The sequence below is a fragment of the Phyllostomus discolor genome, chromosome 2 (assembly GCF_004126475.2).
Source record: "Phyllostomus discolor isolate MPI-MPIP mPhyDis1 chromosome 2, mPhyDis1.pri.v3, whole genome shotgun sequence".
Classification (NCBI taxonomy): domain Eukaryota; kingdom Metazoa; phylum Chordata; class Mammalia; order Chiroptera; family Phyllostomidae; genus Phyllostomus; species Phyllostomus discolor.
In genome coordinates, this window is record NC_040904.2 from 179,450,676 (window position 1) to 179,463,492 (window position 12,817).

Consider the following 12,817-nt stretch of genomic DNA (forward strand, 5'->3'; position numbering starts at 1 on the left):
ACCCCTGAGGTAGACAGAATTCAGCTTTAAAACAACAGGCTTAGATTAATGGCTTCTTGAGCACAGAACACTTGAACTAGGCCCTGAACTAACAGAATGACAAGAGCTCGCCACCTTAACCTGGGGTCTACTACTTCTTTTTTGTTGATCCTCACCTGAGGACATGCTTATTGATTTTTAGAGCGAGGAAGTGGAGGGAGAGAAACATTGATCCGTTTGCCTCCAGCATGTACCCAGAAGGGGACAGAACCTGAAATCCTCAGGTGCATGGGACCTGCAAGCACCTCAGCCACCCGAGCAGGGCAAGGGGTCTACTTCTTACATGTAGCAGGTAGCCCGTCCAATGTGAAGACATGGACATCACACTTTGTGCTCTACAAATGTTGGGGGTTCATTTCTTAACAGCGGGTCTCCCTTCCCCAAACTACAGTTATGGAATTGCTTTTCCAGCCCCAAGGAATTTTATCTTTTTATTTTCAGTCCAGGAATTTGGGCTTTAAGATTGTTCAGAAGATATCCTTTCTACCTATTTCTCCTAGAACTTGTAGATTTTCGATGTTTACATTAGTTTCAACATAACTTAAACATGGATTTTTTTTAGGTGTAAAAAAGAAAACACCAAAATAGCTGCCAAATGGCAAATGACATTATTTATAACTAGTGACACATTGTTCCACAGCCAAAAATATTTCCTGGCTTTAGTTCTGAAAGCTAACGTACTCCCCCACAACCAACTGCTCCAAAACCTCCTCTTATCAAGTAGGTGCATGAGCTCCACCCCCCCCCACCCCCAAAATGCCTACAGACAGACAGATCCACTGTCAAAACAGTTACTACAAAAGCATGTTATATAACAGAAGCAGAAGGAAGTCCAGAGCCAAGTGACTTTTAATACTAGTGCAAGAGAAGTAGTTATGAAACAGAAATGACAAGCTCTTTCCTAGAATTAGCATTGGGTCTTTCTCAAAACAATTTGTGCTCATCTTCATCCTGTCAAACACATACAAATCTTTTTTTCAATTGCACTAATTAAATTTTCACCAGTCTTTCTAAACTAAGCTGTGTAGGAAAAACAGCCACACACATCTGAAGTCTATAAAAATTACTAGTCTTGTACAAATGCTCTTAAATTTATCTTCTAAAAATTGACAAATTCCATTTCTGAGCTTCATTTTAAGGAGATAATTTCAATAAATGTTCATGGGAAGAGCCTATACTGGCTCATTCTGGCTAACAGAAAACTGTGGGTTTTTTAAAAAAATTGAGTATACTTAACATGTAAAAGTCACCTTGTTTTAGGTGCACAATTCAATGAGCTCTGATAAATGCACACAGTTGGGTAACTACCACCAACATCGGAAAATTAAACGGTACTGGCTTGCATTTGTGGCTCAAATTCCATTTTTCTTGGACAGAGCTGACGGAGGTTATTTCTATCCCCTCTTGTCCCTATGCAGCCGACACCACTTCCCCACTACTGGCTCTTGGCAACCAGTAATCTGATTTCTACACCTAAAGTTTTGTTTTTCATCAGCTGTGAAAAATATCTCCTCTTTTTGTCTTGTATCTTCTAATTTTCCATAATCATCATTATTGGTTTTGTGGTTTTTTTAAAGAGTTATTTTTATCTTCAAAATATTTGAAAAAGCTTTGATCATTTCCTATAGCTTTCATTAACCAATGTCATTTTCATTAATCAATGTCATTTTCATTAACCAGTTCCTAAGCTGGTAGGCCACCACAAATGCATTCTGGGTGACAAACTACCTTCCAAAAGGAGACATGCACAAGTGGTTCATATAATTGAAAAGAGGCCATTGTGCAGACACACAAGAGCATCTATTCACAGATGCTGGGGGAGATCTGAGCCAGAGGTGGAGAACTTCCTGTAGCTTAGGGAACTTCCTGTAGCTTAATTTTCTTTAGCCTCAGGCACCAGGAGAGAAAGCTTTATCTGTGCTAGGGAAAGGCTGCAGAGAAATGTAAAAGCACAGTGTTGGTAAATCATTTAAAGGTGAGAAGGGGAGCAAGGACAGGAGGTTTTGGTCCACAGGCAGTGTCTACTGGTGAGAACTCTGAAAAGGCTGAGGATAAATGGCCAGAGAGGCGCAGAGAAACACCCAACCCGCATCTTGCCTCAGCCCTCCCTCCCACCCCAGGCACACCTGTTCCCATTCTGCTTCTCCTCTAGTTAAACTGAATTATTACGTATAATAGGCATTCACATTGCCTGCTCCTATTCACATGTGTTCTTCATTTGTTCTTCAGTTACTGTATACCATCCTTCTGGTTTTCCAGGATATAAGGAAAACACGGTCGGCTAGTTCCTATTGATATTTTCTCCCATTGGGTTAGCTAGGGAACTGCATACCAGTCTACCTGCTTCTGAACTCTTGGAATCCTTTCGGATAATCAACCTTGTGCATGTCTCCTTAAATTTCTACCCCTCACTCCCATCTCAGCCCTTCCCTCTCAGTCCCCTAGAGAACTGAAACAAACGTATTTGCATTTTGAGCACTTGACTACTAGTCCTTTCAGGTAAGGTAAAGTAAAATGCTTTGGTCTGTGGTTTCTTGTTTCCTTGAAGGTAAGGCACCTGGGAAGTCTACGGCCTCCCTATCCTTTCCCCCCAAAGATTTCTTATGGAAAACTTGCCCCACCAAGTGTATTGCCTACCCAATTTAGAATGTGCCAAAGGGAGAGCTGTTGGCCTCCAAGTGATTTGCATCTATGGTGTCTCAACATCCAGGTTGGATGACAATCATTTCACCAGACCTCTGCTTAGCCTCAAAGGATCCCTTCTGGGCATTTCTACCCCAACAGGAGAATATACTAGAAATGGAAAAGGCTCCAGTGGGGCCCCTGTAAGTGACACAGTGGGAAAGGAGGCTAACTTGGTGGCCTCCTTGGTGGTTCCCCATGACCTCCAGAATCCCGCAGAAGTTCACTGACCAGGCGCCCCGCAGGCGGATGCAGACACTCCCTAGGAAAACATGGATGTGCCTTTCTCTGGGGGAGGCTCCAGTCCAGCGGTGGGGGAGCCAGGCAGACAACCACACAAAACAAGTATGATTATTGAATGTGCACATGAGTTTCATACTCAATCAGGGTTGGAAATGAGGCTATCTTTGAAACTTTAAAATTAAAAAAAAAAAAGAAAAAAAACCTTTCCCCAGAGCAGTACCATTAAAAGAAGAAGAAGTTTGAGCTTCCTAAATTATGGAATAAAAATAAAACATTCATCAAGCATCTCACATTCATTCACTAATCACTATATTCAATCACTAATCATCACAAACACACTGCAAAGAAAACATTATTATCTCAATTTTATAGATGAAGCAAAGCCAGGGTAAAAATGGGTTTGCTGCTGCTAGAAGTAGCCTAGAACTTGACAGGCACTCATTTGGTAGGGACACAGGTGTTAAATTAATAAAAAATTTTTGAAAAATACAGGAAGGATTCTAACAGAGAGCACAGAGAAGCCTATAGGTTCTGGTGTTTGGTGTTGGTATCGGTCTGGGCCTGAGGTACGTATGATCCTTGACATTAGGAAGGCCAAAAGGCTGTAAGTTACATTTGGCAACTGCATAAACGACCTGAATTCAGTTCTCACTTACGGAATAAAGAACTGGCTCCATCAGACAACAGTCTGGCTACAGGACTCTGAAGAATTCAGTCCAGTTCCATGTGCGGCTAATACCCACAATGCCTGCTGGAAAGGGCTGATGTAAAAACTGATGTATCTACTCAGTCAGTTATATGGTCTGCAATTTTTCAAAATGGCCAGTTGTGAAACAAAAATGATCGTTATTTTTAACCCTTTCTGGGGCGGCTAGCATTTGAATGACTAAGTAAAAGCTCACATAAACAGAAAATCAAGTCAATGATGTTTCTCTCTGATGAACAGTAGAGGGTTGTTATTTAGCATAATGGCTGCCCCCAATGATTTTTCACTGTTTAACAGTGGGCTATAGTATTATACAGATATGCCCACTCTTACATAAACTAAACATAAGGCTCTACCCAACTTAGTCATTAACCCATTCAAATGGTGCCCTCAGTGGAAGATTTCCACCAGTTTTGTTTCTAGATGCTTTAAATGAAATATTGTCACCTGATCCCAACAAGTAAGTTAGGTGACTCTTGATGCTAAAATATTGTCCCACCTGCCTCTGATGAAACTTGCTTTCATTCAGAGTGCTACCCAAATACACAAAAGGACAGAGCACAGGAAACTTCCAGGGCAACTCTGTCCAACAGAAGTTGCTGCGATCATGGGAATATTTTGTCTGCCTTGTGCAATAACGTAGCCACTAACACAGGTGGTCACTGTGCACTTGACCTGTGGCTGGTTTGACTGAAAAAACAATTTTTTATTTAATTGTAAATATAACTGCTACGTGTGGCTACTGGCTATTCTGTAAAACAGCACAATTCTGGAGCTCACAAACAAGGCTGTTCACCCTGACAAGTGTGGCTCAGCTGGTGGGGTGTCATCCTGCAAAGTGAAAGGTGGCTGGTTTGATTCCCAGTCAGGGCACATGCCTGGGTTGTGGGTTCAGTCCTGGCAAGGGAGCATGTGGGAGGCAACCGATCAGTGTTTCTCTCTCACATCAATGTTTCTCTCCCTTCCTTTCTCCCTCTCTCCCCCACTAAAAAACAAACAAACAAATACCCACCAAGGCCTGCTTGCCATTAAATACTTGTATGTGTGGCAGAGTTGGCCTATACATTGATTTCACTGCAGTACTGGGAGGTGAAGTGAAAAAGAAGACCTGTGGTTCCCATCTACTACCACAGCTGACAAATCCCATCGCCCATGAGGTACACAGTCAGCTGAGGCCAGTTCCCAGCGGCGGCAGCCGGGCTCCCAAGGGCCTCTAGACTCTGGAGCAGAGCTGGGTACTCGGAACTGCTCAAGTTAGGACTGGGGTGAAAATACACCACTCAGAGGGGTGTCATGAAAATTAAATGACCAAACATATGAAAGTGCCCAGCAGAGGCTTGATAACACTTCACTTTGCTTACATCAAAACACTATTTTCACCATCCTCCTCCTTCAATTAAGTACGTGAGCTTCGATAGGGTTTTTTCTCTTTGGGAACGAACATATGAACAGAGCACAGGAAATTGTACCTGTCCTCTCCCCACCCCTAAAAATAAACACAGTAAATATTTCAGCTAATCTCGTTGGGAAAAAGGATGTCCTTGTCACAACAGTTCTTATAAAACACAACAGGCCACGAGAATAAGGGACATCCTCTTTTCTAAAGAGCATCCCTTACAGTCTATTTACATTGGGTTTTTCCCAATTATCTTTATTGTAGTAAAATACACATAGCACGAAATTCACCAGCTTAACCACTTTTAAATGTACAATTCAGTTTATTAAGTACATTCATATTTACATTGATTTTTGTCTTCAAAGGTAAATGATACCTTAATGTGTACAGTGGTCCTCAGCACGCACGAGACAAACGCCGTTTTCGGAATGGGGATCACGGCGGCAGGAGAGGGGAGAGATGGGAGTTGGGGAAGGAGTACAAGGGGACTTGAGTTTTATGCCGAATGCTTTGTTTCTCTTCAAAGAAACGATGGATCAACTATGGTAAAGTGTTAAGACAACCAGAATGAGTTATTAAGTATAGAGGTTTTTGCTGCATCATTCACTCCACTTAGGTATTCTTTAAAAATATTTTATTCTGACCTAATTTTAGACTTACAGAGGAGTTGCTAACAGAGTCTTCATACATGCTTCACCCTAATGTTAACATTTTAACACGAAAATAATAAGAACAGGAAATTAACTTTGGTATCACACTATTAACTGAAATACACATACTGAAATCTCGCCAGGTTTTACACTAATGTCCTTCACCTATTCTATAGCCTATCTAGAGTCCTGCAGTGCATGTAGTTGCTATTTCTCCTTAGTTTTCTGCAGTCTGTGGCAGTTTCTCAGTTTTTCCTTGCCTTTTCTGACCTTGACACTTGAACAGTTATTCAGTTGAATGTCTCACAATTGGGGTTTGTCTGATTGTGTCTCATTATTAGGCCGAGAGTATGCATTATTGGCAAGACTACCACAGAAATGATGTGTGTCCTCCGCACATAGTATCACAGGGTCCATGATGTTTATTTTTGTATGGTTAAAAATATTTCATAATTTCATAAAATGAAGAACAAGCAGCTGTATTAGTCTGGATTCTCCAGAGAAATAGAACCAATAGAACAAATATGTATATGTGTGTATATACATATAAACACACAACACATACATATGAATTTTAAAACGGAGGGTCATCATAATGAACTAGCTCACAGAGTTATGGAGGCTGAAAATCCCCAAGATCTGCCATCGGCAAGCTGGAGACCCAGGAGAGCTGATGGCATTGTTCTAGTCAGAGTCCGATGGCCTGGTAACCAGGAATGCTGACCATGTAAGTTCCAGTCCAAGGCCCGAGGCCTGAGAACCAGGAGAGCTGAAGATGTCATATCCAGTCTGAGCACAAAGACAAGAGAAGACCAATGTCCCAGCTCAAAGACAGCCAGAGAGAGTCTCCCTTTCTTAGTTATTTGTTCTATTCAGGTCTTCAGAGGGTTGGACGATGCCCCGTCCACACTGAGGAGGACCACCTGCTTTACTCAGTCCAACGATTCCAATGTACATCTCCTCCAGAAACACCCTCCCAGACACACCCAGAATAATGTTTAACCGAATAAATATCTGGGTTACTCGATATAGGCCCACTCAGATTAACACATAAAATTAACCATAACAGCTGCTTAATTTCTAAATTACAAGCTTTCCAAATCCCATCAAGTCAAATGGATTTTAGGAAGTGGTCCAATTTTAAGGTTACCATTATTACTGGCTTCGGGCCTAAAACACTGTAAATTCATGACATACTATCATTTTAAAACCTCAAGAGGCTTTTATTACGGACGATTTGCTTCAAGAGGAAAGGTAACGAAGAGCCAGCTGAAGCTTTTTAGGTAATATGCCTGCGATCCAAGAGAAGCCCGGCCGGCAAGTCAAATGGCCTTAAAGAAATTAGCGCAAGGGTATTGTTAACAAAAACCAAATCCCTGGTCTGTTGTGAGAGTTGAAAGCCAAGTTGTCTTTCAGAACTGACCACACGCTGCACTGTGGCATCCGAAGGGTGACATGTGTCACTGCTACTTCCAGAAAAAAATATCTGAGTGAATTAATACATATTGAACTATTAATAGTTTCCTTTTTTCTGGGGCAGAAGAGGAGTTTCAGGGACTTTTACTATTTGAGCTGCATATTTTTAAAAAAATGTATATGTGTGTGCATGCATGGGCATGTGTGTTTAAAGCCATGCCTCTTTTTCATAAATATTTTAAAAATGTATGGTTTCTTTTAATGCTATTTAAAACTTGAAATTTTTTTTTGAAAAGCATAAAGCAAAAGCAAGTCTAAGCAATGTTAATATAAGAATGTACTTTTCCAAAGTACACATGCAATCCATCCCTAGGAAACTCTGAGTGGACGCCTTACTCCCTTCCTAAAAATGACCGAAATGACTAGAACAGTCTCACACTGCCTCACAGTTTAGACCAGACTTGAGGCTGCTGTAGTGACATTGACCATGATAACTGCTTGTAGAAAAGGTTTATTTGGTTTAGTCTATGCAACTGAGAGCCTTCAATCCTACATGAGGACCCACATCTGTCTTCAAAACCCCTCTCCCTCTCCCCCTCCCTTTCCCCGTCTGGAAACAGACAAGGAAAGATTTACTATCTCCACCCACAAAGTACCCACTGAGAACACCACAGCAGTGAAGGCAAAGTGACCAGACTGGATCACTGGGGAGCTATGATCTGACCAATCCCCAGATAATTGCATGATGCCGTTGGAAGGGAAGGGTTAATGACAGAGGCCAAGGGAAGGGCAGCCTGGGAGGTGAGAAGGCGTGGTGAGCAAGCTGCAGGGAGGCCCAGGGGAAGAAGAAGACAAAGAAAGCAATTCCAGAGGGACCAAGACACTTCCTGTTACTGAAGAGGCAGTCAAGATAATGTCAGAAACAAGGAGAACAAGAAAAAGAACCAACTACCAGATCTGGTGTTTTTTTTTAAAAAAAATGCTGATTTAATCTCAGGAATAAGGCAGAAGCTGAAAATCTCAAAGAAGAAAATGTGGTATTTAACAATGCATTCCTCCAAATTTTGCCACATCCATTTTCATTTTTTCCCTTCCAACATCATGGAACAATACACTCCTTTTATTACAACCAACCCGCCTTCCCATGCCATGGATCCCATCCTTACTTTCTGCAAACCAAGCAGCCAACCTTTACATGTTGAACTCTCCCCAGTACTGACTCCTTCCCTCTTTTTATTTGCAGGTGTGTACAGAAACCAAGTTTGACCCTGCATCCTCCTCTCGCTTTCTCATTCAGACACCCAAAAGTCCGGTCTCTGTCCACCGTTCCTACTTCCTCTCCCCTCATTCATCCCTCAACCCAGTGCAAACTTTTTGATTCCATTCTCATTAAAGCCAAACAATAATTTTCATGCTGCCAAGTCCATTAGAAGTTTCATTTTGTTTGTTTTAACCATGTCAAGTATTTCAATATACTTTGAATTGCCTGGAAGAGTACCTGATAAATGAACATCACCACCCAATCTCCTGAGGAGGCTTTTCCTGATTCCTCTATACCAATCTCAACCAAGGCTACACAAGCACCCCCTTTGTTCTTCTACCGCATTATTTTTAAGTTCTGTTGCTGCACTTACCTCTCTGTGCTATAACAGCATGTTTATGTCCACCTCACCAAATAGGCTCTAAATTCCCTTGAAATAGGAAGCATCTTAGACATCTACACAGTAAGAGGAAAGTAACCACCACTGTAGAAGCAACCATCCTTCGCCCTCAAGAGGAATCCTCTTCAGCCCAGGATGGTATGGTAATTGAATATTCTGGAAGCAAGGGATAGCTCTTGTGGCTTCCTATCCCCCTTTTCTCTTTCCATTTGTCTGACTATAACATGGATCTTTGTGTTGCCATGGTAACCAACAGTCCAGAACACAGACCTCTGGCTGTTATACTTTTAGCCATGGAGACACAGGAGCTGAAGGATTTTGAACATCGAGTTTAAGGCTAAGTTGATAGCATGTATTTCATGTGGGCAGCCACCAGGCCAGAGACCAGCAGAGTCTGCACCGTGCAAGTAGGTGTGCGTGTGTGTGTCCTCCTTCCCTGCCCACCCCCCAACTTACTGGGCCATAGTAAGAAAAGCTGGACAAAAAAGTGCCATCAGATGGTAGGGGGGATGGTCATCTAAATGACTATCACCTTTCTGGAAGCAGTTTGGTATCAACTGTCAGGAGCCTTTAATATGTTTGTGCTCTTTGATCCATTAAACTCACACACAGGAATAGAGAGACAAAGACTTATAGACAAGGGGGTTTACTGCATATTTATTTATTAGAAACAATATCCACCACCTAATATTAATAAGAAAGTGGTTGAAAATGGCAGAGTTCCCAAATATATGTTTATTGTAGGTTATGCCATAAAATAATCTGTTTCAACAGACGTGACATTCACAGCCACATATGTATGTGAATGGGAGTATGTATATGTATAAATGTGTGTACATAAGAAAAAAATTATAAGGAAATCCACCAAAATGTTTTTATGAGGTTATCATTATCTCTGAACAAAGGGACCACAGGCATATTTATTTTCATCTTTATATATATATATATATATATATATTTTTTTTTTAAATATTTTATTTATTTATTTCTAGAGAGGGAAGGGGAGGGAGAAAGAGAGAGAGAGAGAGAAACATCAATGTGCAGTTGTTGGGGGCCATGGCTTACAAGCCAGGCATGTGCCCTGACTGGGAATTGAACCTGCCATCTTTATATTTTTTATATTTTTAAAATTTTATACAATGATCATTTTTCTTTTATAAGTTCACCCAGCTGCACTAAGACCGAAGATGTGAGGCATCAGGGAAAGATGCTTAGTAGAAGGACCGTTATACAAAGAAAGATTTTTAAAGGGGGAGGGCTGCCTCTTTTGCCCCTCATTGGAGATTGCAAAACAGGATGAACGTCTATCGGAGTGGGATAGTTCCAAATGGAAAAAGGAATGGATAATGTCACTGCTTACGTGCATAGGCAACCCTCTTCATCTTACCAATCTCATGCACTTTTTCTTTCTTTTGAAGATTCCTGAGATTAGGGAGACCTTACATTTGAGCCTTTGAATCCATGGCGGACTCACTCTCCAGCAGCAGCTGTGCTGACACAGAGGGCCACAGCTCTGCATCGAGCCTGAGCCTCTCTGTGGGCTACTACCCCAGTGAGGACACCTTTGCCTACGAGAACACAGTCTCCCATGAGGACACATTTGCCGAGGGTCCCTCAATCCATTCTGTCCCTCCTTTCCAAGGGTCATGGCGGACTGACACTGGAGGGAGACTCCTGGAGAGACAAGACCACATTCAGGACGACCCAGAGCAATTCTGCAAACTGAGCATCACCCTGGCCTGTGATACTGACATGAGCTCTAACCATTCAGACTCCGTCATCAGCTGGGGTCTCCATGGAGACAGCCTGTGGATAAACAAGTACCCCAAAGAGAAGACACAACTGACTCTCAGCAAACTGAATGGTCTTGTGCAAAAGCTTGAGCAATTTTTAGAAAATCAGAGAGATGACAAAGATGATAAGTCTGTGTTCCCTGAACCTGCTCAAAAGGAAGATATGCAGCTGTCCAGCAGCACCTCCCCGCACATGGCGCAGGTCAGTCATCAAAAGCACCACCCTTGTCAAGGCTTGCCCACACTCGACCCACCAGCAAACGAGGTTGTCATCCAGTTTCCACAGGTTCCTCCAAGGATTCAGGAACATGAACTTGCTCAGGTGAGCCCAGAGATGCCTCACAGGCCAGCATGGGACAGGCCTGATGGAGGGGCCAGGGTGGAAGGCAGGAAGCATTGCTACCTGCAATGAAGCAGGGTGGCCCTCTGGGTGTCTCACATGGCCAGGAGCAGTGGGAGACAGGTAACAGCAAGGAAAGTGGTCAGGGTGGAGTTGAAGGCAAATTAGTAAGAACCACTGAGGGAGAGACAAGGATAGGAAAGCAAAGTAAAGGCTAATAATCATGACCACAAAAAAGTGTGTGTGTGTGTGTGTGTGTGTGTGTGTGTGTGTGTAAGTACAGTATTAATGAGCATGGAAACTTTACATTTACAGTTGGGCTATTTTTCGGTAAAGGGCTTTGAGCCACATAAATGGGTAAGTATGGACCCCATGGTGTCCAGATGACACATACCTTACCCATCACTCATTTCCTTGGCAGACAATAAGCCAAACAAGTGGCAGACAAAGAACAGGCACTGCGGAGACCTCCTCAAGCTCATCAGATCAGCTGGAGGAGGAGGACAGTCATGCCAGCACACAAGCCCTCTCCTGCCTCAACTTCAGGTGGGCCTTCCGCTGGCTCAGGCAGCAAGTGCTCTCATTTTGGGGAAGACAGCACCCCCAGAAGGCCACCGAGGACCCCGGTCAGCCAACACAAAAGAAAAGACTTTCTCACAGAAACAAGAGGATCCAACCTCAAGAATCCATTGAATTAGAACACCCTGTGCTGCCGGATTTTAAAACTTGTTGACTGCCCCTGTTCGATCCCGTGAGTCTGTTTTTTTCCCCAATAAACAAAACTCATATTCTTGTTACCCGTGCCTTCCTCTTCCAGCTCACTGCTGACTTGGGCTGAAAGTGTACATGTCATCTAGAAGATAGAAATGTAGTCTCTTGGACTTTTAAGGAGTAGGATTCTTCCTACCATGAAGGTACTCTTCTCTTCTCCTCTCCCCCTTTCTTATTGTATTTACCTCTATTTTACCATTAACTTAAACCCCTGTTTTCAGAAGGCAACAGTACAACCCATCAGGTTCCCAGTGTGGCAGTATGGTTTCGGCTGAACTTCTGGGGCTCAAGCAAGTGGCAGCAGGATTGAGTCACCAGGAAGGCCTTCAACTGGCCAGGCTTCAGGTGCTGAGACAGAGGTCCTCATGCTCCCAGGAGACCTGGCTGGTTCCAGCATGTGCGGCCTTGACTATAAAATAAGTGGCCCACTTAGGAGCAATGTGAGGACTGGGAATGCCACTTACCCATTCTTCCTCATTCGTGCAATGGGAAAGATGATGACACAGACTCATAGGGCTGTTGTGAGACTAAATGATGTAACGCAAGCACTTCATAAATATTATTGTTGTTGCTGCTGTTATTCGTTCTCCCACGAAGCCTCCATCCAAGGGACTTCCGAGAGTAAGAGTTGAAGAGTCAATCTCATTGACATATTTCCCATAGAAGCAGTATTTATCCAAAGTTGTGGGTTTCAGTGTATCTTGACTCAACCAGGTCCCCTCCCAGCCCATTCCCCACTGTGCCCTCTGAAATTCCTTTATAACTGTCATCAAACCTTCCTCGAAATGTCGACTTCTTTGAACAAGGCTGCACATACTCACCCTTCTTACCCTGACCTCTCCCCATTACTGTTCTTAACTCAGCTCCCTAGTTTGCACCACTACCGTCCTCCTCATCCCCCACAGGTGCTCATGGGCTCTCCTTCTTCGGTTTCCGCTGCAATCTACATAACCTTCAGAGTTCAAGTGGTAAAGTGCATAAGTCTTCAGTCTCAAATTCCTTCTTTCCCTCAATTTCAACTTCAATTTCCTTATTCCCTTCCTTCCCTTTTCCTTCCTTTCTTCCACAAATATTTACACATAGGAGTGCCAGGTACTCATCCAAAGCAAATAACAAAAAA

The 12,817-nt window shown here is 42.8% G+C and overlaps 2 protein-coding genes across 10 annotated transcripts in view; one reads left to right on the plus strand and one right to left on the minus strand.

The window, feature by feature from the left end:
* Window positions 1-12,817, minus strand: part of PPFIBP1 (PPFIA binding protein 1) — a 159,456-nt gene that overhangs the window by 77,906 nt on the left and 68,733 nt on the right. The window lies entirely within an intron of this gene.
* C2H12orf71 (chromosome 2 C12orf71 homolog) lies at window positions 9,902-12,057 on the plus strand. The gene is made up of 2 exons (XM_036019227.1): window positions 9,902-10,788; window positions 11,348-12,057. Exons 1-2 carry the CDS (start codon window positions 10,255-10,257, stop codon window positions 11,657-11,659), a joined length of 846 nt encoding a protein of 281 aa, XP_035875120.1. The 5' UTR covers window positions 9,902-10,254; the 3' UTR covers window positions 11,660-12,057.